The 25,702-nt window shown below is 31.2% G+C and overlaps 3 protein-coding genes across 3 annotated transcripts in view; 1 reads left to right on the top strand and 2 right to left on the bottom strand.

The window, feature by feature from the left end:
* Nucleotides 1–25,702, top strand: part of LOC123714562 (suppressor of lurcher protein 1) — a 217,813-nt gene that overhangs the window by 123,848 nt on the left and 68,263 nt on the right. The window contains exon 6 of the mRNA XM_045668874.1: nucleotides 25,274–25,430. Coding sequence (XP_045524830.1) covers nucleotides 25,274–25,430 — 157 coding nt within the window. The remainder of the gene's footprint in view (nucleotides 1–25,273; nucleotides 25,431–25,702) is intronic.
* LOC123714565 lies at nucleotides 132–3,681 on the bottom strand. The gene is made up of 3 exons (XM_045668878.1): nucleotides 3,548–3,681; nucleotides 2,809–2,988; nucleotides 132–534 (listed from the first exon to the last, which is right to left on the bottom strand). Exons 1-3 carry the CDS (start codon nucleotides 3,584–3,586, stop codon nucleotides 217–219), a joined length of 537 nt encoding a protein of 178 aa, XP_045524834.1. The 5' UTR covers nucleotides 3,587–3,681; the 3' UTR covers nucleotides 132–216.
* On the bottom strand, nucleotides 8,606–12,155 carry LOC123714564. The gene is made up of 3 exons (XM_045668877.1): nucleotides 12,022–12,155; nucleotides 11,283–11,462; nucleotides 8,606–9,008 (listed from the first exon to the last, which is right to left on the bottom strand). The coding sequence occupies exons 1-3, from the start codon at nucleotides 12,058–12,060 to the stop codon at nucleotides 8,691–8,693; spliced, it is 537 nt and encodes a 178-aa protein (XP_045524833.1). The 5' UTR covers nucleotides 12,061–12,155; the 3' UTR covers nucleotides 8,606–8,690.

Below are 25,702 nucleotides of genomic sequence, written 5' to 3'. Positions count from 1 at the left end.
CTCTTGATAATTCAGTTCTATTACACATAGAAGCAAGTTCTATAAAGATGCAACATTATTGAACAACGAATGACCCGAATATCAATAAATTATAATATATTACCAAAGTGCAGACAAAAGATAGATATAACAATATCAAAGTGAATCATTGTGAAATTGTGAAAAATTATGTTTATTACAATTTAAATAGATAATATTATTATTTATTATAATTCATTACAGTTGTTCTACAACTGGTGCGACTGCACCACTTTCTGCTGGATTTAATTTTTCAACTGCCGATTCTGGTTCTTCATCATTTGAACTGACTATCTCTGGTGTCACTTTAGCCGAAGGGTTTTCGGATTCTTCCGCATCATGGTTTTCGGCAGCTTCAGGATTGTTTTCAAGTAAACTTTCTTCTGGAACATCTAGAGGATTATCTTGTGATAATTCCGGGTTCAAAATCGTTGGACTGTGGTCTGGCACTAGTTGTAGAATCATTTGATCATCACAACTACTATCTTTGTCATCACTGACGCCGTCCGTGTCGAACTAAAATAAATTGTTAGATATTAGAACTGCGATTTATAAATTTAAACATGCTGCTCTCTGCAAGGCTCTTTATTATTAGTAGATATAAAATTTGAATCCCGAAGAAAAAATTCTTTGGCCTAACATAACAAAAATCTTTTCAATTTTTTTTTTCTATTTTTGTAGAAAAACCGACGCTAACATTAGAAAAAACTAAAATGTTGACTATAGGTAACTTCACGGTTTTTCGTGAAGGTATGTCGCATCGTAAAAATTTACTCTCTTCATCATTATATTACTCATTCACTTTACGCGCCAAAAAACAGGTACATTATTCTGCATAAGTATTAAAAATTTGGATCTATAGAATAATTCATATATGTTACGTGTGAATTAATTACCACCCCTGTAATTTTTTCTTATACAAAAGATCTAATTAACAGATTATTAATCATTTATTCTGCTCACAAATAAAAGAAACAACATATCTTAACTTGGCCTTATTTAACGTTCAATTATCGTAATTATTAAACACGATTTAATCGTATTTTTTACTGAATCATATTAGCAGCCAATAAATCTCTCCTAGTGGAACTGATGCAATGCCAACCAGTGCACATAACGGGGCAGTTTTATTATTAATAATTTATACTTATATACCTTTTTAAGATTGTGATAATAAAATTAAAATGGCCCAAGCCATGATTATCCTATTATAGATTACTTTATTAAAATGTAATTCCAGCTCAGTTCCAGGGCCAGCAAGTCGTAATCTTAGGTTAACTCTCTATAGTATTTTACATGCCTTAAACGTCATATATATAAATTTTATAAGTTAAAGTATCCTTCTCATCTAGAAAAGATAAACGAACAGTTTCTAACGTAATAGAAAAGTTGTCATGTGTGTATCACTTTAATGGAATACCTGAAGAATATAGATTGTATAAAAAGTAATTTTCAACTCTAGAAAATTATCACATTAACGTTTACGAAGAATTGGCGAATCTAACGTAACCTTTGCCTATAGTAATATTATTATTTAAAATTCTTTACATACGATATAAATTTAATTGAATAACTCAAAAACCAATGGGTTGTTTTAAAAAAATCCTCATCGTTAGAATGCTACATTATCCTAACATAGGCTATATTTATTTTCAAGATAAGCGAAGCCGGGCAGGCCGCTGTTAGTCATAAAGTAAACATAGGCCGAGAGCGTCGTATTTGTGCTAAGTAAGGGTTTACAAGCCACTTGGCAGATGCACTCTGTGGCAAGAGGAGCAATACAAGAGTAGTTGAACAAATATTTAACTTAGTTTCAAGGTACAATATACACGTGGTATTAAGTTCTAAGTACGTACAATATTAAGCTGTTTGTCTTAAGTTGTTATTTATAAAATTTGTATATTTGTTGTTAATGCTTCAATTGCGTCAATTCTTTAAAATAAGTAATTTGACATCAATAAGTTTATGTATCACCAAAATCACTCAGTTTATAGTTTCATAAATTTTAGTACATTAAATATATATGCTACCTGCTGTTTGTGCTACTATATAATAGAGTGTTATATCTATATAATAGATAATTGTACTCAAATGTCAGGCAAATACTTAAAAAATCATATTTCAAAAAAGTAGTCTTTAAAGGTTTTACCCTTCTTTGTAAAGTGAATCCTATTATTAGCTTCCGGCCAAAATTCAATTTAAAACAAGAGCAAAGAATGGATTATTTCTTCAGAACCTTTTAACTTATTCGACCTACCTTAAAAACGTAACATACAAAACCGTCAAATCGGAAAAAAATAACTTTTCACTGGACTTAAGTTTGATGCTTTACAAAACAACTTAAATGTAGGAAGGTATAAATATATTAAAAGACTAAGAAAAAACTAAAATATGGACTATAGCTAACTTCAGGGTGTCTGTTTTATGTGTAATAATGTACTCTCATGATGATTCTTCAAACGCGCCAAAAGAAGTATAACTTCAAAAAAACTAAAATGTTGTCTATATCTAACTTCAGGGTGTCCGTTTTTTTTGGGACGGTGTGCGCGCGCATCGTAAAATCATATTTTTTCCTAACGCAAAACTATCAGGATGCCATGTTCTGAGAAGAACGGGTAAGGAACTCGGCAAGTTTTACCCTCCCTCTACATTAAAAACAGTTAGTTATTACTCTAAGTTACTAAAATGTTCTATAATACCTCTTGTAAATGGTAAAAGACACGAGTTTTGTAAGCTAGTTACACATGTAATAAGCCAACCTAGATAATGTATCTACATTTTATGACTTACCATAAAATTTAAGAAGGGCATCAATGACTGCATGTCTGCATTGATTTCGTCTTCAATGTTTTCAATTTCCGATATAATCGGTCCCAAGTGATAATCACTCGATGATGTGGTATTTGCAACAAACAAATGTAACTTATCTGATCCAGCGCTTACCGCCTGGTCAGCCGGTCTGCATTGTACCTGAAATTTTGAAATAAGTTTTCAAGGACCATTATATATTTTGGTGGAAGCTTGAAAAAGAAGATGGCCGTACGATGGAAAGTAAATTCTTTAGAATTCTATATGAATAATTTCATATATTAAAAGATCTCTGAAAATCTATGATAAATTACGAAATGTTAAAAATATTACATTCAAGTTAAAGGTCATTCAGGTTTCACTGTTCATACTTTTTAGGGCGAAACTTCTACGGTTTATGGCATATTATAATTTAACATATCTGTGGCCACATCCGCTTTGTGTTTTTGGATTTCAGATACGTTGACCTTTTACTTCGTAGTATCAGTAAATGAATGATAAATGATAAAACTATACGTAACAAAATATCAAGTATCTAGTGAGTTTCTACAAACGTTAGCTTGTTGTTAAACTTAATTATCAAAATATTTGGATTATTTTTTATGATTTCTATAAATAAGCTTAAATATAATTTAGATGCCCTTTATCTGAAATCGATAAAGATGATACAGTAGATATGTCTTTAGACCTCGCTTAAAATGAATAAACACAAAAATCTTACTTGGTGCAAGACAGCTAAACTCAATAAAAAACCCAACATTTTGAAGAACTTCTAAGAAATTAGTACTAAGACTAACACATATATTTTATGCACCTGCTTAAATACATATATTTTGTTATTGTCACTCAAAACAGTGCATTTGACACGTTCTCAGTTGTTATCTATTTTAAACTGATTTAGTTGTTTACTAATATGAAATAAATTTTATTCAATAAAGGTTGAAAAATAGTCGTGCTTCAATACCACTTGTATTATGTAATTATCAACCCGTAACTATCATATAATTTATTTATTAAAGTATACCACAACATATAATATATAATACATTCTCTACAATATCAGTTACAATCGATCTATTCCAAAACACATACAAATTACGGTGATAAGTAAATAAATATATGTACAAATTAGTTTTAAGTTATCTTGACTTATTCGCATACTGAAGATTTGGTACCCGATAGGTGAATAACGTTTTTTTAAATGTATCAACCTACCGAATATATAAAGCTCTAAGTAAGTAGCGTTCATTCTATTGTATTCGCGAATACATTTTTGGTTGGTTTATCTTGGCTGAATGCAAAGAAAATATCTAATATTTAACTCAAAACAACATTGTTGTCTTATGTTAACTATAAGTAGGCTCTTTTATTTTATGTGGCTCTCGGTTAGGCATGCGAAAAAACCATTAGTAGGTCCGTTTAAAATTTTGCCATGCACCTTTGGATATTTGTACTATGTTCAGAATTATACTCATACGGAAAAGCAAAATCGTGAGAAAACTAGCAGGTCAGCTGCACAGCTGGTATTTTCAAATGATACCTAATTATTTTTAAGTCGGGACAGAAATACTAAACGCTTATCTTATAATTATGATACTATGATTATTGATATGATATTTGCATACCTATTTTTATATGGCTGATTGTGCAGATTTATTATTATTATGATCGCACTTTGACAACTGCAAGCCCGGAGTAAACCTACTGTCAATTTTGTAATTCTGTAGTAACTTTACTAAAATATAATTTTATACTATTTACAAAAACTAGTTTATATCAATATATGTATGAGGATTGTACGAGAAAGTGTACTTATTAATGTTGAGTCGTATGATGTACATTTTTAAGGTACATACATAAGTCATAAGAAAATCAGGTATCAAAAACAAACTCAAAATAACTCTATTCATCAAACAAGTACATTTATGAATGTCAACAGAAAGATAAATTGATTCTAAATTTACATTTACTACCAGTTCGCAAGTCAAGGGCAAAGAGCGGCCAAGAAGATCTGGCAATAAACTTTCCGCCACTCTTTTTAATCGCTAAGTTAGTCATAGTAACGAAAACCGTTAAATCAAATTTATCTTCTTTATAAGTATCGTATCGTACAAAACTCTTCTGCGACCAGTGCTCACTTATGGTTCTGAAACCTGGCCCCTTAGCAAGAAAGACGAGACTTCTCTTCTTATTTTCGAGCGGAAGACTCTTCAAAGAATCTTTGGTACTGTTTGCGACGACGGTGTTTGGCGTATTCGCTACAATGAAGAACTTTATAACATCCTAGACGACGTCAACATCGTCCAATTCATAAAGTGCAACAGGCACATGTGGCTGGGACATGTGCACCGAATGGCGAACAGAACCCCAAGGTCCTTAAGGAACTCACAACCCGGTGGCAAGAGAAAACCTGGTAGACCGAGGCTGCGTTAGTGGGATAGAGTTGTGAAGGATCTCGAAACAATAGGGATTCGAAATTGGAAGCGGGAAGCACTGGATGGATTGCTAAAGCCCACAAGGCTGTATAACCATTGATGATGGTGATAAGTATCGTATATCAATTTGGATTTTTCCACAGTTTCAAGCCGTTGGACCGATAGCACCCCAATTACCTACTTATTAGATTCAATATGTTTTTACATACGTCGTAAGTCTCTAGCGTCATATACTTACGTATGTTTAGATATTCCACCTACATGACAATCACGTGTTATTAGTGTAAAGTTCACATTTGATAAGACCTTGACTCATGCTTGATATCAAATAATAACATATTACATACTAGCGGCCCGTTTAAACTGTGTGGCCAAAACGTACAATAAATGCAGGACATACCTTAATTATAATGTATTTATAATAAATTATGTATCCCTTTGGGTACGGAAATTGATTGAAAATAAATGACAGAATAAATGACATCAACGGGTAATTTTTAAAAATATTTCACATTTAGGTCATACAAAGGTATAAATAACTTGGTCTGATTTTGTTCGAATTTTCTGTAAAATTTTAAAATGTTAAAAAGTAATTGTAGTGACTGAGTGAGTAACTACAATAATTAGACACATGTTACTATATGTTCTTTAATATTGTGGAACATTTTTTAATATATAATCAAGAGTTTTCGCAGCGCATTCAAAGAAACATATTTTATATGCATTTAATTTACACCTTGGGTAACATTATTGTACTTTTATTATATTATATATTAACCAGTGATACTTTATCATTTAAATGGTGAAAGAATATTTAAAATCGGTCTATTACTTTTTGAGCTAATTCGTTACAAACTTACATACAAATCTTTCCTTTTTATGATATTAGTAATTGAAATTAATTAAAAATATTTATTCATTAAGGAGAAATTACTAGATTTATACACTAAGAGAAATATATCACAATTGTTAAATGCATTTTTAACCCCGAAGGTGTGATTCAGTAGTTTACTTTGACAGATTGCATAGTAATAGATGTTTTCTGAATCTGAATATATCGCATATTGCGATTGTTTCACTGGTATTTAAAAATGACGACCTCGACCTAGTTAATTCAGATATATTTTTATAAACCTTTCATGAGTGAACTGAGTTTGATATATTCTTGAATAGTGTTTAGTAAAATATTGAACGTCTGGGCGAAGCGTTCAATCAATATTTTACTTGGGTAAAGTCTAAGTTAAGCGTAAGACGGGGTATGTAAAATCCAATATGTATTTACAGTAGTCATATTTAGCTGAGCTAAGTAGTAGTTGTTCTGAGTTCTACTCTTAATGCTTAAATCATAAACCCTTGTCTAGCTGCTACAGACAGCTAATTGCTTTAATAACAGTCGTTGGAAAATTAAATATGCCTGTAATCTCTATTGTGAAGTTACGGGAACTAACTCACATAATTCATCAGAATAATATTGTAAGGTTACAAATAACATAGTATAGGAATGGTACGGTAATGTAATAAAATCTTGATTTGAGGGCACATAAAACACAAGAGCTAAGTTTGGCTATAAGTACATTTTTACACGAAAAATCCCTATCCTAATGGAGTGGAAGAAATAATTCTTACGAGATTTTTTTCGACACAAATGTTTCTTATATTGATTTCCAATAGTTTTGCGTTTGTATAGACGAAGAAAAAGTTCTACATATATGAATGGAAATCCAAGTTAAAACTAAACTAGATTCTGCCTTAACGAACATGGAGCTAAATTATTGTCTTTAATACCCGGCGAAACAATAAAGGTTAGCTTCGAAACTAGGCGAACCGAGCTAATCACCTCAAGATTTTTAGGGCTATATAATCGTGCCTCATTGCATTTTATTAGATAAATAATCTTAGATAATTATTATTAATGAAGAGAGTCGACTGTTGCCTTAATAAATTAAATGAAGACATATCTCGTATTTTATGAGTATAATTTAATACAACGTAACTTCTCATAATATATCCCTTGAAACATACATTATTATTAAAAGAATAAGGGCTTAAGTGAAGTGGAGCAAATTTATATGAACATAAAATTCTAGTTTCCCGATATTGAATATTCATGTCGCAGTACGAGTACGTTGATACAAGATGTTGAAATTTTTTATTGAAAATTACTTTAAGCTTCCTGCTTCAGTGAAGTGGTCCTTTTATTGTAACTTTGTTGCGTAATATTGCCAAAGCATTGTTCACGGTACCATGGTACCATTGAAGAAACGTTATTATGTAATCTACAATTTATTTATTGTTATTTATTGACATTTATTGTTGTTACTAACATTTATATTCGTTTTGACACATATAAGGTTTAATGATATAATAAGGTTGTATACGATATGATTAACCTAATAAAAATTGCTGCACTTTCTTTTAAATAAGCATAATTATAGTTTGGTATGCAATCACATACAAACTGTTCTCTTTTCTGGTACATAAGTACTTAATAAAACAAAATGTTTTGGTATAGCCGTCTTTTAATTCCACGCTTAGCAACATATTTTGCAATTTGTTTTTATTTATTATTTTTTTTATTAGTATCCATTGTGCTGCCTAATATTAAAATGCAAATATTTTCGTGTTTTCGCAGCCTTATGTAGTTCATTGCTATAAATTATTCATAACAGAGCTATATAGTTCATTAATAAATAAATCGCATTTTAGCCCGCGTAACCGCAGATTGCCACAAAACGCAGTTGTTAAAACCACTTTCAGCCGACAAAACTACTCTTGAATATTAATAATCATTATATTTAGCATAATTTCCGAATTCTAGAATTCAACAATTTATTAAAAACCAACCACATAATCACTACAGTGAGTTAAATTACAGTATTCCTAAATCTTTTAATTATATAAATAATTTAATATTTGACTTTTATTCAAGATTTTTTCAGAGATTTTCTTTTCATTTCTTTACACAAACATTTATAAAATATGAATATAATGTAAGTGTATATAATATGTTTTACAAATTATAAAAATGTAGATAAGCCTAAGGATTCAATTAGTTTCATCAAATATTTCATTTGATAATTTCATGGACGATTATTGAAATGCAATAAGATTAGGAAAAAAATAGTTATTGCAATGTAATATGTACATTTATTTTTTTAAAGTTTAAAACGCATCGTACATTTATTTTTTTCTTGTTGTATGACATAACTATGGCTCTTGATAATTCAGTTCTATTACACATAGAAGCAAGTTCTATAAAGATGCAACATTATTGAACAACGAATGACCCGAATATCAATAAATTATAATATATTACCAAAGTGCAGACAAAAGATAGATATAACAATATCAAAGTGAATCATTGTGAAATTGTGAAAAATTATGTTTATTACAATTTAAATAGATAATATTATTATTTATTATAATTCATTACAGTTGTTCTACAACTGGTGCGACTGCACCACTTTCTGCTGGATTTAATTTTTCAACTGCCGATTCTGGTTCTTCATCATTTGAACTGACTATCTCTGGTGTCACTTTAGCCGAAGGGTTTTCGGATTCTTCCGCATCATGGTTTTCGGCAGCTTCAGGATTGTTTTCAAGTAAACTTTCTTCTGGAACATCTAGAGGATTATCTTGTGATAATTCCGGGTTCAAAATCGTTGGACTGTGGTCTGGCACTAGTTGTAGAATCATTTGATCATCACAACTACTATCTTTGTCATCACTGACGCCGTCCGTGTCGAACTAAAATAAATTGTTAGATATTAGAACTGCGATTTATAAATTTAAACATGCTGCTCTCTGCAAGGCTCTTTATTATTAGTAGATATAAAATTTGAATCCCGAAGAAAAAATTCTTTGGCCTAACATAACAAAAATCTTTTCAATTTTTTTTTTCTATTTTTGTAGAAAAACCGACGCTAACATTAGAAAAAACTAAAATGTTGACTATAGGTAACTTCACGGTTTTTCGTGAAGGTATGTCGCATCGTAAAAATTTACTCTCTTCATCATTATATTACTCATTCACTTTACGCGCCAAAAAACAGGTACATTATTCTGCATAAGTATTAAAAATTTGGATCTATAGAATAATTCATATATGTTACGTGTGAATTAATTACCACCCCTGTAATTTTTTCTTATACAAAAGATCTAATTAACAGATTATTAATCATTTATTCTGCTCACAAATAAAAGAAACAACATATCTTAACTTGGCCTTATTTAACGTTCAATTATCGTAATTATTAAACACGATTTAATCGTATTTTTTACTGAATCATATTAGCAGCCAATAAATCTCTCCTAGTGGAACTGATGCAATGCCAACCAGTGCACATAACGGGGCAGTTTTATTATTAATAATTTATACTTATATACCTTTTTAAGATTGTGATAATAAAATTAAAATGGCCCAAGCCATGATTATCCTATTATAGATTACTTTATTAAAATGTAATTCCAGCTCAGTTCCAGGGCCAGCAAGTCGTAATCTTAGGTTAACTCTCTATAGTATTTTACATGCCTTAAACGTCATATATATAAATTTTATAAGTTAAAGTATCCTTCTCATCTAGAAAAGATAAACGAACAGTTTCTAACGTAATAGAAAAGTTGTCATGTGTGTATCACTTTAATGGAATACCTGAAGAATATAGATTGTATAAAAAGTAATTTTCAACTCTAGAAAATTATCACATTAACGTTTACGAAGAATTGGCGAATCTAACGTAACCTTTGCCTATAGTAATATTATTATTTAAAATTCTTTACATACGATATAAATTTAATTGAATAACTCAAAAACCAATGGGTTGTTTTAAAAAAATCCTCATCGTTAGAATGCTACATTATCCTAACATAGGCTATATTTATTTTCAAGATAAGCGAAGCCGGGCAGGCCGCTGTTAGTCATAAAGTAAACATAGGCCGAGAGCGTCGTATTTGTGCTAAGTAAGGGTTTACAAGCCACTTGGCAGATGCACTCTGTGGCAAGAGGAGCAATACAAGAGTAGTTGAACAAATATTTAACTTAGTTTCAAGGTACAATATACACGTGGTATTAAGTTCTAAGTACGTACAATATTAAGCTGTTTGTCTTAAGTTGTTATTTATAAAATTTGTATATTTGTTGTTAATGCTTCAATTGCGTCAATTCTTTAAAATAAGTAATTTGACATCAATAAGTTTATGTATCACCAAAATCACTCAGTTTATAGTTTCATAAATTTTAGTACATTAAATATATATGCTACCTGCTGTTTGTGCTACTATATAATAGAGTGTTATATCTATATAATAGATAATTGTACTCAAATGTCAGGCAAATACTTAAAAAATCATATTTCAAAAAAGTAGTCTTTAAAGGTTTTACCCTTCTTTGTAAAGTGAATCCTATTATTAGCTTCCGGCCAAAATTCAATTTAAAACAAGAGCAAAGAATGGATTATTTCTTCAGAACCTTTTAACTTATTCGACCTACCTTAAAAACGTAACATACAAAACCGTCAAATCGGAAAAAAATAACTTTTCACTGGACTTAAGTTTGATGCTTTACAAAACAACTTAAATGTAGGAAGGTATAAATATATTAAAAGACTAAGAAAAAACTAAAATATGGACTATAGCTAACTTCAGGGTGTCTGTTTTATGTGTAATAATGTACTCTCATGATGATTCTTCAAACGCGCCAAAAGAAGTATAACTTCAAAAAAACTAAAATGTTGTCTATATCTAACTTCAGGGTGTCCGTTTTTTTTGGGACGGTGTGCGCGCGCATCGTAAAATCATATTTTTTCCTAACGCAAAACTATCAGGATGCCATGTTCTGAGAAGAACGGGTAAGGAACTCGGCAAGTTTTACCCTCCCTCTACATTAAAAACAGTTAGTTATTACTCTAAGTTACTAAAATGTTCTATAATACCTCTTGTAAATGGTAAAAGACACGAGTTTTGTAAGCTAGTTACACATGTAATAAGCCAACCTAGATAATGTATCTACATTTTATGACTTACCATAAAATTTAAGAAGGGCATCAATGACTGCATGTCTGCATTGATTTCGTCTTCAATGTTTTCAATTTCCGATATAATCGGTCCCAAGTGATAATCACTCGATGATGTGGTATTTGCAACAAACAAATGTAACTTATCTGATCCAGCGCTTACCGCCTGGTCAGCCGGTCTGCATTGTACCTGAAATTTTGAAATAAGTTTTCAAGGACCATTATATATTTTGGTGGAAGCTTGAAAAAGAAGATGGCCGTACGATGGAAAGTAAATTCTTTAGAATTCTATATGAATAATTTCATATATTAAAAGATCTCTGAAAATCTATGATAAATTACGAAATGTTAAAAATATTACATTCAAGTTAAAGGTCATTCAGGTTTCACTGTTCATACTTTTTAGGGCGAAACTTCTACGGTTTATGGCATATTATAATTTAACATATCTGTGGCCACATCCGCTTTGTGTTTTTGGATTTCAGATACGTTGACCTTTTACTTCGTAGTATCAGTAAATGAATGATAAATGATAAAACTATACGTAACAAAATATCAAGTATCTAGTGAGTTTCTACAAACGTTAGCTTGTTGTTAAACTTAATTATCAAAATATTTGGATTATTTTTTATGATTTCTATAAATAAGCTTAAATATAATTTAGATGCCCTTTATCTGAAATCGATAAAGATGATACAGTAGATATGTCTTTAGACCTCGCTTAAAATGAATAAACACAAAAATCTTACTTGGTGCAAGACAGCTAAACTCAATAAAAAACCCAACATTTTGAAGAACTTCTAAGAAATTAGTACTAAGACTAACACATATATTTTATGCACCTGCTTAAATACATATATTTTGTTATTGTCACTCAAAACAGTGCATTTGACACGTTCTCAGTTGTTATCTATTTTAAACTGATTTAGTTGTTTACTAATATGAAATAAATTTTATTCAATAAAGGTTGAAAAATAGTCGTGCTTCAATACCACTTGTATTATGTAATTATCAACCCGTAACTATCATATAATTTATTTATTAAAGTATACCACAACATATAATATATAATACATTCTCTACAATATCAGTTACAATCGATCTATTCCAAAACACATACAAATTACGGTGATAAGTAAATAAATATATGTACAAATTAGTTTTAAGTTATCTTGACTTATTCGCATACTGAAGATTTGGTACCCGATAGGTGAATAACGTTTTTTTAAATGTATCAACCTACCGAATATATAAAGCTCTAAGTAAGTAGCGTTCATTCTATTGTATTCGCGAATACATTTTTGGTTGGTTTATCTTGGCTGAATGCAAAGAAAATATCTAATATTTAACTCAAAACAACATTGTTGTCTTATGTTAACTATAAGTAGGCTCTTTTATTTTATGTGGCTCTCGGTTAGGCATGCGAAAAAACCATTAGTAGGTCCGTTTAAAATTTTGCCATGCACCTTTGGATATTTGTACTATGTTCAGAATTATACTCATACGGAAAAGCAAAATCGTGAGAAAACTAGCAGGTCAGCTGCACAGCTGGTATTTTCAAATGATACCTAATTATTTTTAAGTCGGGACAGAAATACTAAACGCTTATCTTATAATTATGATACTATGATTATTGATATGATATTTGCATACCTATTTTTATATGGCTGATTGTGCAGATTTATTATTATTATGATCGCACTTTGACAACTGCAAGCCCGGAGTAAACCTACTGTCAATTTTGTAATTCTGTAGTAACTTTACTAAAATATAATTTTATACTATTTACAAAAACTAGTTTATATCAATATATGTATGAGGATTGTACGAGAAAGTGTACTTATTAATGTTGAGTCGTATGATGTACATTTTTAAGGTACATACATAAGTCATAAGAAAATCAGGTATCAAAAACAAACTCAAAATAACTCTATTCATCAAACAAGTACATTTATGAATGTCAACAGAAAGATAAATTGATTCTAAATTTACATTTACTACCAGTTCGCAAGTCAAGGGCAAAGAGCGGCCAAGAAGATCTGGCAATAAACTTTCCGCCACTCTTTTTAATCGCTAAGTTAGTCATAGTAACGAAAACCGTTAAATCAAATTTATCTTCTTTATAAGTATCGTATCGTACAAAACTCTTCTGCGACCAGTGCTCACTTATGGTTCTGAAACCTGGCCCCTTAGCAAGAAAGACGAGACTTCTCTTCTTATTTTCGAGCGGAAGACTCTTCAAAGAATCTTTGGTACTGTTTGCGACGACGGTGTTTGGCGTATTCGCTACAATGAAGAACTTTATAACATCCTAGACGACGTCAACATCGTCCAATTCATAAAGTGCAACAGGCACATGTGGCTGGGACATGTGCACCGAATGGCGAACAGAACCCCAAGGTCCTTAAGGAACTCACAACCCGGTGGCAAGAGAAAACCTGGTAGACCGAGGCTGCGTTAGTGGGATAGAGTTGTGAAGGATCTCGAAACAATAGGGATTCGAAATTGGAAGCGGGAAGCACTGGATGGATTGCTAAAGCCCACAAGGCTGTATAACCATTGATGATGGTGATAAGTATCGTATATCAATTTGGATTTTTCCACAGTTTCAAGCCGTTGGACCGATAGCACCCCAATTACCTACTTATTAGATTCAATATGTTTTTACATACGTCGTAAGTCTCTAGCGTCATATACTTACGTATGTTTAGATATTCCACCTACATGACAATCACGTGTTATTAGTGTAAAGTTCACATTTGATAAGACCTTGACTCATGCTTGATATCAAATAATAACATATTACATACTAGCGGCCCGTTTAAACTGTGTGGCCAAAACGTACAATAAATGCAGGACATACCTTAATTATAATGTATTTATAATAAATTATGTATCCCTTTGGGTACGGAAATTGATTGAAAATAAATGACAGAATAAATGACATCAACGGGTAATTTTTAAAAATATTTCACATTTAGGTCATACAAAGGTATAAATAACTTGGTCTGATTTTGTTCGAATTTTCTGTAAAATTTTAAAATGTTAAAAAGTAATTGTAGTGACTGAGTGAGTAACTACAATAATTAGACACATGTTACTATATGTTCTTTAATATTGTGGAACATTTTTTAATATATAATCAAGAGTTTTCGCAGCGCATTCAAAGAAACATATTTTATATGCATTTAATTTACACCTTGGGTAACATTATTGTACTTTTATTATATTATATATTAACCAGTGATACTTTATCATTTAAATGGTGAAAGAATATTTAAAATCGGTCTATTACTTTTTGAGCTAATTCGTTACAAACTTACATACAAATCTTTCCTTTTTATGATATTAGTAATTGAAATTAATTAAAAATATTTATTCATTAAGGAGAAATTACTAGATTTATACACTAAGAGAAATATATCACAATTGTTAAATGCATTTTTAACCCCGAAGGTGTGATTCAGTAGTTTACTTTGACAGATTGCATAGTAATAGATGTTTTCTGAATCTGAATATATCGCATATTGCGATTGTTTCACTGGTATTTAAAAATGACGACCTCGACCTAGTTAATTCAGATATATTTTTATAAACCTTTCATGAGTGAACTGAGTTTGATATATTCTTGAATAGTGTTTAGTAAAATATTGAACGTCTGGGCGAAGCGTTCAATCAATATTTTACTTGGGTAAAGTCTAAGTTAAGCGTAAGACGGGGTATGTAAAATCCAATATGTATTTACAGTAGTCATATTTAGCTGAGCTAAGTAGTAGTTGTTCTGAGTTCTACTCTTAATGCTTAAATCATAAACCCTTGTCTAGCTGCTACAGACAGCTAATTGCTTTAATAACAGTCGTTGGAAAATTAAATATGCCTGTAATCTCTATTGTGAAGTTACGGGAACTAACTCACATAATTCATCAGAATAATATTGTAAGGTTACAAATAACATAGTATAGGAATGGTACGGTAATGTAATAAAATCTTGATTTGAGGGCACATAAAACACAAGAGCTAAGTTTGGCTATAAGTACATTTTTACACGAAAAATCCCTATCCTAATGGAGTGGAAGAAATAATTCTTACGAGATTTTTTTCGACACAAATGTTTCTTATATTGATTTCCAATAGTTTTGCGTTTGTATAGACGAAGAAAAAGTTCTACATATATGAATGGAAATCCAAGTTAAAACTAAACTAGATTCTGCCTTAACGAACATGGAGCTAAATTATTGTCTTTAATACCCGGCGAAACAATAAAGGTTAGCTTCGAAACTAGGCGAACCGAGCTAATCACCTCAAGATTTTTAGGGCTATATAATCGTGCCTCATTGCATTTTATTAGATAAATAATCTTAGATAATTATTATTAATGAAGAGAGTCGACTGTTGCCTTAATAAATTAAATGAAGACATATCTCGTATTTTATGAGTATAATTTAATACAACGTAACTTCTCATAATATATCCCTTGAAACATACATTATTATTAAAAGAATAAGGGCTTAAGTGAAGTGGAGCAAATTTATATGAACATAAAATTCTAGTTTCCCGATATTGAATATTCATGTCGCAGTACGAGTACGTTGATACAAGATGTTGAAATTTTTTATTGAAAATTACTTTAAGCTTCCTGCTTCAGTGAAGTGGTCCTTTTATTGTAACTTTGTTGCGTAATATTGCCAAAGCATTGTTCACGGTACCATGGTACCATTGAAGAAACGTTATTATGTAATCTACAATTTATTTATTGTTATTTATTGACATTTATTGTTGTTACTAACATTTATATTCGTTTTGACACATATAAGGTTTAATGATATAATAAGGTTGTATACGATATGATTAACCTAATAAAAATTGCTGCACTTTCTTTTAAATAAGCATAATTATAGTTTGGTATGCAATCACATACAAACTGTTCTCTTTTCTGGTACATAAGTACTTAATAAAACAAAATGTTTTGGTATAGCCGTCTTTTAATTCCACGCTTAGCAACATATTTTGCAATTTGTTTTTATTTATTATTACTATGTAGGTTAACTATTTATATTATACTTTTTTACGTATGTGAGTAGATTTATATTTGATTTATTCTTGATTTTAAACAAAACTTTAGTAACTGACGTAAGACACTCCTGAGACTATGAAGTTGTTCTTAGACGAAGTTTTATTTTAATGTGTCATACTCGCACAAATTCAAATACATACTGTCTTATTATAAGTTAATAAGCAATAATATTGAACAATTTTTAAAGAAGTCGCCTATTAAAAATATTGTATTCTTATATGTTCTTTAAACGCCGGCAACGTATTCGCCAGCCCTCTGGCATTGAGGTTGTCCATGGGTGGCGGTATCATTTAACATCAGGTGAGACTCCTGCCCGTTTCCCTCTGTTCTATAAAAAAATACATTCAAAGAAATCAGTTAAAGTATACGATTTTTCATAGTTCAAGTAATTATACATTCTACGCTTTAAATTTCGACGAAAATATGTTATTTTAAGATAAGCAAACTTATCATTTGCAGTAGAACTTAAAAGTCGACGGCGTATATCAGGCACAGAAGGCTGATCACCATATTACCTATTAAAGAATACAAAACAAACAACAAACAAATAATCACGATACTGATAAAGAAATCGGAGGCCTAAAAAAATTTGTAGATTTTTTTTTACTTATTCGTTTAGTTCTTCATACCAGTATTCAGAATCAATGAAGATTTTTGGTCAACCAGCGTCACTATCAATCCCTAACCCCTTTGTTGTACTTTTTTTCGGTTTATTATCCTTCGTGATTAAATAAAACAAAATGTTATTTTTATTAAGAATTGAATATTTTTGTTTATAGACGGTTATTAAACATATTGGTAACAATTAAATGTTTTATTCCGCATCGCATGCGTATAGACTAATGACTAATTAATATTCAAATACACTAATTACATCGCTTTGTACTGAGCACAGTGCGTGTTAAGTATAGCGGTTAAGTTCATTACCATTGTTCTAGATACGTAGCATTCATTTATATAAATGTTTCTACATTTAATTATTGACACTTAGTTGTACATAAGTATCAAAAATATCAGGAAAACGTTGTCCCTACAATGACAACTGGAACTTGCGAGCCTTCGGGAAATGTGAGTGTGTGGCGGTATGACTTAGCATGAGGTGAGCCTCCGGCCTCTTTGGATCTTTTACATAAAAAAAACGTTTATCAGCAATAAAACTAAGTTCATTACTACCAACGTTACAGTTGATTTCACCTGCCACTAACCCGCGTATGCCTATAAGTATATCCCTCTACATAACACTAATGACATGATGTTTGCTATGGATTTTATTTTTAACACACTATTGAAGTCTCCAATAGCAGCAAGGTTATTTTAAAATTGAGTCTTATACTGTCACAGCAAGGTTTCTTTTATTGATTATGGAAGTTCTGATTAATTACATATGTAAAAAATTGGCTAATAGTTTTCTGTTCTGCGTCATTCAGTAGTTTTTAGGAAATTAATTTATTTTTATTGTGTAATTGTATTTCTACTAAACTACATTCACAATAATTCAATAGATAAAGTACTGAGTACTCGTTATCGTACTCTTACAACGACAAGCTTCAAGTATCACTCGCAGTGGTAAATATGTTGCAAGGAGATACTAATCTTATATTTTCAAACACAAATTGTAAAAATAACCGTTATAATGAATTTTGGAGGAATGTAATCTACGGTTGCCCCATATGGAATATTATATTGACAAGACTATACTCGTACAGTTAGTGAAGCGCTGAAGAATTGAGCGAAATGCGTTGAAAAAAATTCAAAATTTTTAAATTCATGCATATTCTTGTAGGACTTGTACATAAATAAAATTATCGAACTATTTATAAATATTTTGTGTTTATTAAACGCTTGAATATATATAATTAATAATAAATATTTTAATTATATATATTCAATTATATATAACACTTTGCATTTTTTTTTGTGAGAAAGACACAAGCCTTGAGGCTTAATATAAGATTCTTCTGAATATCCAATACAATGACCATTGCGAATCTCTATAAAAAATGAACATGCCCTATGCTTATAGAATATACATAATATTATTATTAGCTAAATGCTTGTAGATTCTGTTACGCATTTTATAAATGTATTTTAACTCTCTAGTATTATGAACAAGACTTTATTAAGAAAAGTAGTATAAGTTTCTCAATTGTAAAGGTAAGAAATTATTGTATTATTTTCGGAGCAAGAGGCTTTATTCGAAAATGCTGAAATATTACCTTACATTTCTCCTTCTTTCAACATCAAATGTTTACGGTAAGTGACTTTTTTCTCTTATAAATTACCGGCTAAGTAGACAATTGTTATCCTTTGTAATTGTTATGTCATTAACAAATATTAGTATATTAAAAAAATGGTTTACAAAGTGAAACTTGCTGCTTGCCCCGTAACCCTAATGGGGCATGGGGTCGGTAAATTGATATTAAAAGAATGTATGTGATTAACCTACCAACCCTAAACAAAAAATATTTCTTCGTATTAACGACATGGCCACCCAAGTTATACGGCATCTGTGTTAATCAGTAAGCCACGTAAAAACTTTATATTTTCTACTAAAAATAATTAACCAAATATAATAGACTTTTCCTTGATACACTTCTGCGATCATATTGTACTTAGGTGATGATATACAACCACGAATCGTTGGGGGTCAAGATGCAACAGAGGGTTTAGCGCCATATCAGATATCAATGAGAGTTACAAATAGTCAATTTAAGAACTTACATTTCTGCAGTGGTGCCATTATTAACGAAAGGTGGATTTTAACAGCTGCCCATTGTAGGTTAGGGCAAGTATAAGGTTTTCTATACAGCTTATATTATAATTCAAAGCATTTACTAGTTGCATGAACCATAGAAACGTTTGAAGTGTTTCAGATTTTCTCTTCGAATTTGAATCTTATGAATATTTTAATTCCTAAGCTGTTACTGAAAATAAATAAATGTAAATATTATTTAAGACGTAATTTATTTTACTGGAAATAGATAAAGAACACAAACACAATCTAAAGAATAAAGCCATATATATTTAAAGTGTTACGCTAATAGCTTTAGCTCAAACTTAAAAATCGAGGGCGATGAGGGACAGAACGATGATTACACACTTGCCTCTTCTAAAAAAATACCACAGATACTAAGATATGATACGTGGAGTTCTGTTTTCGAACGATATAGTCTAGTCATTGTAAACTATTTTTCAGCGTTGATCCCCAATACGTCACAGTTGTGGTTAGAACAAATCTGCTCTCTTCCGGAGGTGACTCATACCCAATTGAATAATTCATGAACCATGAAGAGTTTGACACCAAAACATTCTTTAACGATATTTCCCTGATTAAATTCGCGAAAGATATTCAATTTAACGACAAAGTGCAGCGGATCGAGATGGCCACAAGTAACACTCCTCCCGGCACTCAATGTCTACTCACTGGATGGGGATTTACTGATGTGAGATAATAATCATTGTTTCATCTTAAACCATAGTAATCGAATAAAAAGGAATTCTTTTGTGGTTTATACATTTCCTAAATCTTCTATTATTCGTATTAAATGATGTAGTTGTAATCTAAAAAAATATCTAATATATCAAAATTAAAGAACCGTATGAAGTATTCAGTTCTCTGTCTAGCTGTACCTTCCTACGAGAACAGTGGATACGCAAATATATATCTACCTAGAACATCAAAATAGGTGTTATATGCTGGTTAGAACAAATAATATTTTTGATAGTTATTATTTTCAGAAAAAACGTACAATGAAGCCAGATAAATTGCAAATGGGCACCAACTATTTCGATTGAAGACTGTCAAAAGAGACTGACAAGAGCATCAGGATTTGTTATCACTGAGAAGCATATTTGTACGTTGTTGAAACGCGGCAAGGGTAGTTGCCAGGTAATTTAATAACTTATAGTAAAGTTACCACTCAATCCGAATTTGAACCCTTTTACATAAAGTTCTTTCTTCTGTCAAAATGTATTTGTAACATTTATCACTATTCTGCTATGTAGATGAGTTAATTATAATATATGTAAGCGTTTATTGCTGTACTTAGTCTAGAGTATTTTGTGTCAGTTGTTTCTTAAATGTCCTTAGCTATCTATACGTTTATTACCTATAAAGTTGTCGCCTTTCCAACGCCTCACTTTCCGTACTTCTCTTTCTATCTTTAAAGTACCGCTCTGTTACCTTCAATAGTCTTTTCCTTTCTTCTCTTACTAAATGAGTTTGGTATGTTATGTAAATAGCTGTATATTAAGCAGTCTCTGCCCTAAGAATTATAAGTAACGCTGGACCTGTGTTTAGTATTTTTTTCATTCCAGGGCGATTCTGGTGGTCCATTGGTTAAAGACAAAAAGTTAGTTGGTGTTACTTCCCGTGGTATACCATGTGCCCGCGGCTACCCGGACACTTTCACTAATGTCGCTGCCTACCAAGACTGGATTAAAAGCAAAATGGAACAATAAACTCCGTCAATAAATGCAATATAAAATGTATTTGTATTATTAAAAACTCAAGTTATTTGAATGTTCTGTCTGATGCCTCATTGACAAAGTGGTCGCATATCCAACCGCATTGTTCATTTGCACACACACTTTTTCATAACTTCTGCAATGCTCCTGCTGGTCTCAATCGAAATTTAATAGGATACCCAATAATTACATAAACCTAAGGTCATAAAGTTGAATTTAAAGTTAATTTTCTAGATATGACCAATGATAATTTTATTGTTACGTTACGTTATTGTTCAAATTATTACGTATACGTGACATATTAACAGAAATGGACGTCATAAAAACCCGTGTAACAGTTTGTTCAATGGATTTAAAATATCATTGTATTAAAATTCTCGATACTGTAGTATGTATTCTGAAAACAGATTTTGTAACTTTTTAAGTATTTATTTTAATAATAACACTTAATGTTAATGCTAATGTTTGCATTCTTAATATGCCTTTACGTAGTTCTCGTGATTATAAATATCAAAGATTATAAACGTATAACACTTTAGAACAGAGACCTTCTCCACGGACGCCTCGTTTCTCTTGTTTATTTTTCTGCGGGTATTTGCAGTCAGCCCTAAGGCTATAAGCGAATCTGTTCTGTGGTGATGTCATATGAAGTGGCTTCCCATTGGAAGCATCTACTCATCTTCTGCCTAGAGCTACCGCCGGTCTTCTAGCTCTAGAATATGGTGAAGTTTTAGTCGACTCACAATGGTGAGTTGACGTTGTTCGGGTGACAGTTTAACTGCTCTTAGTATTAAGCCCGTCTCCGAATTTGCTCTTTGATAATTCTCATTTTAAGGTGTTCGTGAACTTCATTGTTGGTAATGATTACTCAACCTAACTAATTTAATATTTATACTTATAAATGTAGATCTTCCCAAACACAGAACAAGTCCCAGTACTCTGTTCCTAATAAACACCTGGAGAAGTGTCTCGACGAAGTGTAACGATTATACGACTTATTTTCAAACAAAAAAATAGACTGACCACAACACACGTACGATATAATAATAGCCTTTATTAATCATCGTATTTCACTTTGCTTGCAGTTTATTGCTTATATCAACAGTTGTAATAAAGATTAAACAAAATGTATTTTGTAATACAAATATAGAGTATTACATTATTAATTAGTATTTACAACTACATAATTTAATAATAATACTAATTCAAAATAAATCAATGGCGCTACAACCTTTTTAGATCTTGGCCTCAGATTTCTACATCTGTTTCATGATCATTTGTAAATTGAATAGGCAAGTAGGTGATTAGCCTTCTGTGCCTGACGCACGCCGTCGACTTTTTGCGTCTAAGGCAAGCCGGTTTTCTCACGATGTTTAATGCTGGCAGCATTTCCTCGCTGTACTGCGATACTTATTCGTGGAGCCAGGAAAGCACCAGCTCTTGGGTCACCAGTACTACCTACCAGGCGCCAACTCAAATCTTTAAATGGTACATCGTACGGGCAAGTGTACTTTGCCCCATAGAGACAGAAATCCACTGGTATACGATTGGAGGACGTAATTAGAACGAACGAACTAAGGATTGAGTTGCGTGCTTGATCCACTAGGCCAGCGCTTGCGCGTCGGTTGTTATATCTATAAAATGTACATTAATTCAATCTATGTATACATTATATATTTATTGTATAATATATATCTTATAGTAACTCGTGTCGGAAAGAACAGTTTTGGCTTTCAAACTGATAAAGACGCCATTTTATTAATTTTAAAGTCACTCATTTTTTAAAGGAAAGGACTTAGTTGTCTTATTAAAGGATCTCATTCTTGTTTTACAAATTACAGTTATATTATAGGTTCTAATTAAGAAGTTATCACATTAAATATACGCAAATCGGTAACTTGTAGTAATAATAGCTCTATCTTAGTACCATTTGGCTAACCGTCGGTCCGGCACGTAGTGGTACGTGTTGCTCACGAACTTAGATAATCATAATTTATATTAATAGACCAACAAAGAAGTTCGATTAATAGTTTTACATTAATTTGTACACGTTCATGAATATAAAAAATATGGATGTTATTCTGGATGGCTTCGATAAATAGCGAAGTTAATAAACACAATTAGACATAAAAGAATAATATATCAGATTTAAATTAAACTAAGATAAGAAAAGGTATTTTTATTAATGAAATAGTAGTTTTAATAAAAAGTACTATAATGATTCACATATTTAATACATATTGTAATTGCTTTGAACAGATGTATCATAGTTTGTCATCGATCAAAGGCGCGTTTTATTGGTAACTAGCGGACACCACAGACGTTGTCCTGTCTTAACTATAAATATTAATTTCGAATTAGTATAAAAACTATTTAATTTTAATGCTTCATGATAAAAACACATTTTTGTTTGTTTTTCTTGCGCGTATGTAAATAGTTTTGTTGGTATTCCGACACGGGAACAGGCGACATATAACGGGCCATGGGAAAAACGTGGATTTTCAAGATTAATGCCACAAACAATTAGCGACTGTAATTATTTTATATGTATTTTATCATTCTAATAACTCCCATCAAAGCATGTATTTTAAAACTTAAGGTGGAGAAATCCGTGCTAATGTGTACGTTTGATACGCAAATGCAATATTTAAAATACGCCGAATAACGCATAAAATATGCATCTCAAATAATTTCAATTGAATTCGATTCAGTGTCAATTTTTTAAAATGAACAATTAAACTGGTTGAATGTTTTCTATAAGAAACATATAATTATAAATAATCTAACACTGCAATGTATAATTTTATATGTGTATTGTTAGCTATATATATGCATCTATCACTACAGAGCACTTACCGACGTTTTATACTTATGTGTGCAAATCCTAACGTTACTAAAACAAAGTTTAATATGAGCATGTCAGAAGCGAGGTCGTATATCATGGCGTGTCTCAATTAAATGGCTGTCATTTGCAGCCGGCACAGGTGAAGTTTTAATAATATTTACGTTTTAAAAATAAATATTGGTTACCTAACGATCTTAAAATTACCTTATATTTAACGAAAAATAAAAAAAAACGAGTCATAGAAATTACGAATGATATATAAGTATCATGGTCGTCAAAGCAATTTATCACATTTGTAAAAAACACTTTATTACTGTAATAAATACACGATCACATACAACGAGAATATAATATAAAGATAACAATATTGCTTTCAGTAGTGTTAAAATCAAGAACTGCCTTCCTGACTGTTGGTATAACATAAATATGTAAAACTGTAAATACCGTAGTCGAAGTTGAACCAACCATATGCCAACTTTCGGTATATGAATATTACTTTAAACAAAAAGCATAGAAATGTTTTAAACTTGACAAAATGGTGGAAATATTGGTTCTACGCGAAGCAGCAGGTGCGGGAAGTCCATTTGCAATGTTTTATCGATTTTAAAACCATATTTTACTGATTTCAGGTTACTTGTTATTGCGCCACAAACAGATGGTGTCCTTTGTATTTTAAACCTTATAATAGATTGCAAAGTAAAATATTACTTCGGTATACATTATTGTGTTTTAGAGTGTGAATTGAAAAATCTCTAATCTAAAAATTAACCAAAATGTGAACGAGTAAGTGAGTTCGATTATCGAAATATCTATTTCAAATACACAGACACATGCATGTCCTATTCAAATCGATAGTGATACAGAAATCTTTCTTCACCATGCCACATGTTATAGGTCTCCTGACGTAAACATAAATAACACTTTCGTATTAACAACGTGATGCGAGAAATTCGCCAAAAGTTATTCCTGTTACTTACCTGCAAGGGTCTGTTTATCTATGTTTCGTCCTGGATCCCAGGCAATTAACCCACAAACCGGCCATAATTTACTGTGAAGATTAATATTCCCGGACGCGGGCAACAATGAAGATAAAAATGATGGTTCTGGTTTATTTGAATCTCTGTTAAATTTATTTAGGGGTTAATTAGTTGACAAAGATCGAGCGATACCTTTACTGATATCAACGTGTACATATGTGCTTAGATAGATACATATATCATTAACAATAAATGGTAAGATTACGTCGGTAAAATTTAACAAGTCAAAAACATTTCGCTACTAGTCATGATATAAATGATAGTAAATATTTGCCTTAACTTCGGTAAATGAAGTATCTAATACTTTATTATTGAATTATTAATGAAGTATACATATTTTTTATACATAGTATTATTTACCCAGTGTCGTTTTAGTTTAATTACATGAGCAACTTTGCCATCACCTTTTAAAATCCTATTTGTTAGTACTCAAAGGCTAATTTTAGTCAACAAAAAAATAATGAGCCTCCACGAACCTAATACTTTTCGACTGAGTACAGTCACACATAATACTGTCCCTACTGCCTCGCAATATGGCGGATTGTTGAATAACAATAATGATTACCAAATAATTCCAGGTCTTTTCGAGACAGAAGGCGTACAGCTTCCAGGAACAGAGTGTGACTACCAATTTAGTAGATCCGGCAACCGTCCTTCACATGGCCGCCTCTACAGTCCCAGTTACCCGTCGATCTACCCTAACAACGTGCGATGTTCCTACCATTTCCATGCAAGGTAAGAAATATCAGCTTAATATCAAGTAATTTTGTTAAGAATGGGAAGTCGTGCGTCGTCTTAAATTTATTATATTTTAGTTGAAGCGTCGACGTTAAATATGAATATTTTTTAACACATGGTTAGTGATTTTGTTATTTAAGACTTCCTATTAGAGATGTGAGTGTGAGTCTCTTTCAGGCATACTTATTGCTTACGCATCCATTTTTGTTATTTAATTGAACATCAACAGATCAACTAAATCGGTAATTTCATGAAATAAATAACTTTAC

This window comes from Pieris brassicae, chromosome 9, assembly GCF_905147105.1.
Source record: "Pieris brassicae chromosome 9, ilPieBrab1.1, whole genome shotgun sequence".
Taxonomy (NCBI): Eukaryota; Metazoa; Arthropoda; class Insecta; order Lepidoptera; family Pieridae; genus Pieris; species Pieris brassicae.
Note: the sequence above shows the minus strand (reverse complement) of the source record. Positions and strands in the feature narration are given on the sequence as shown.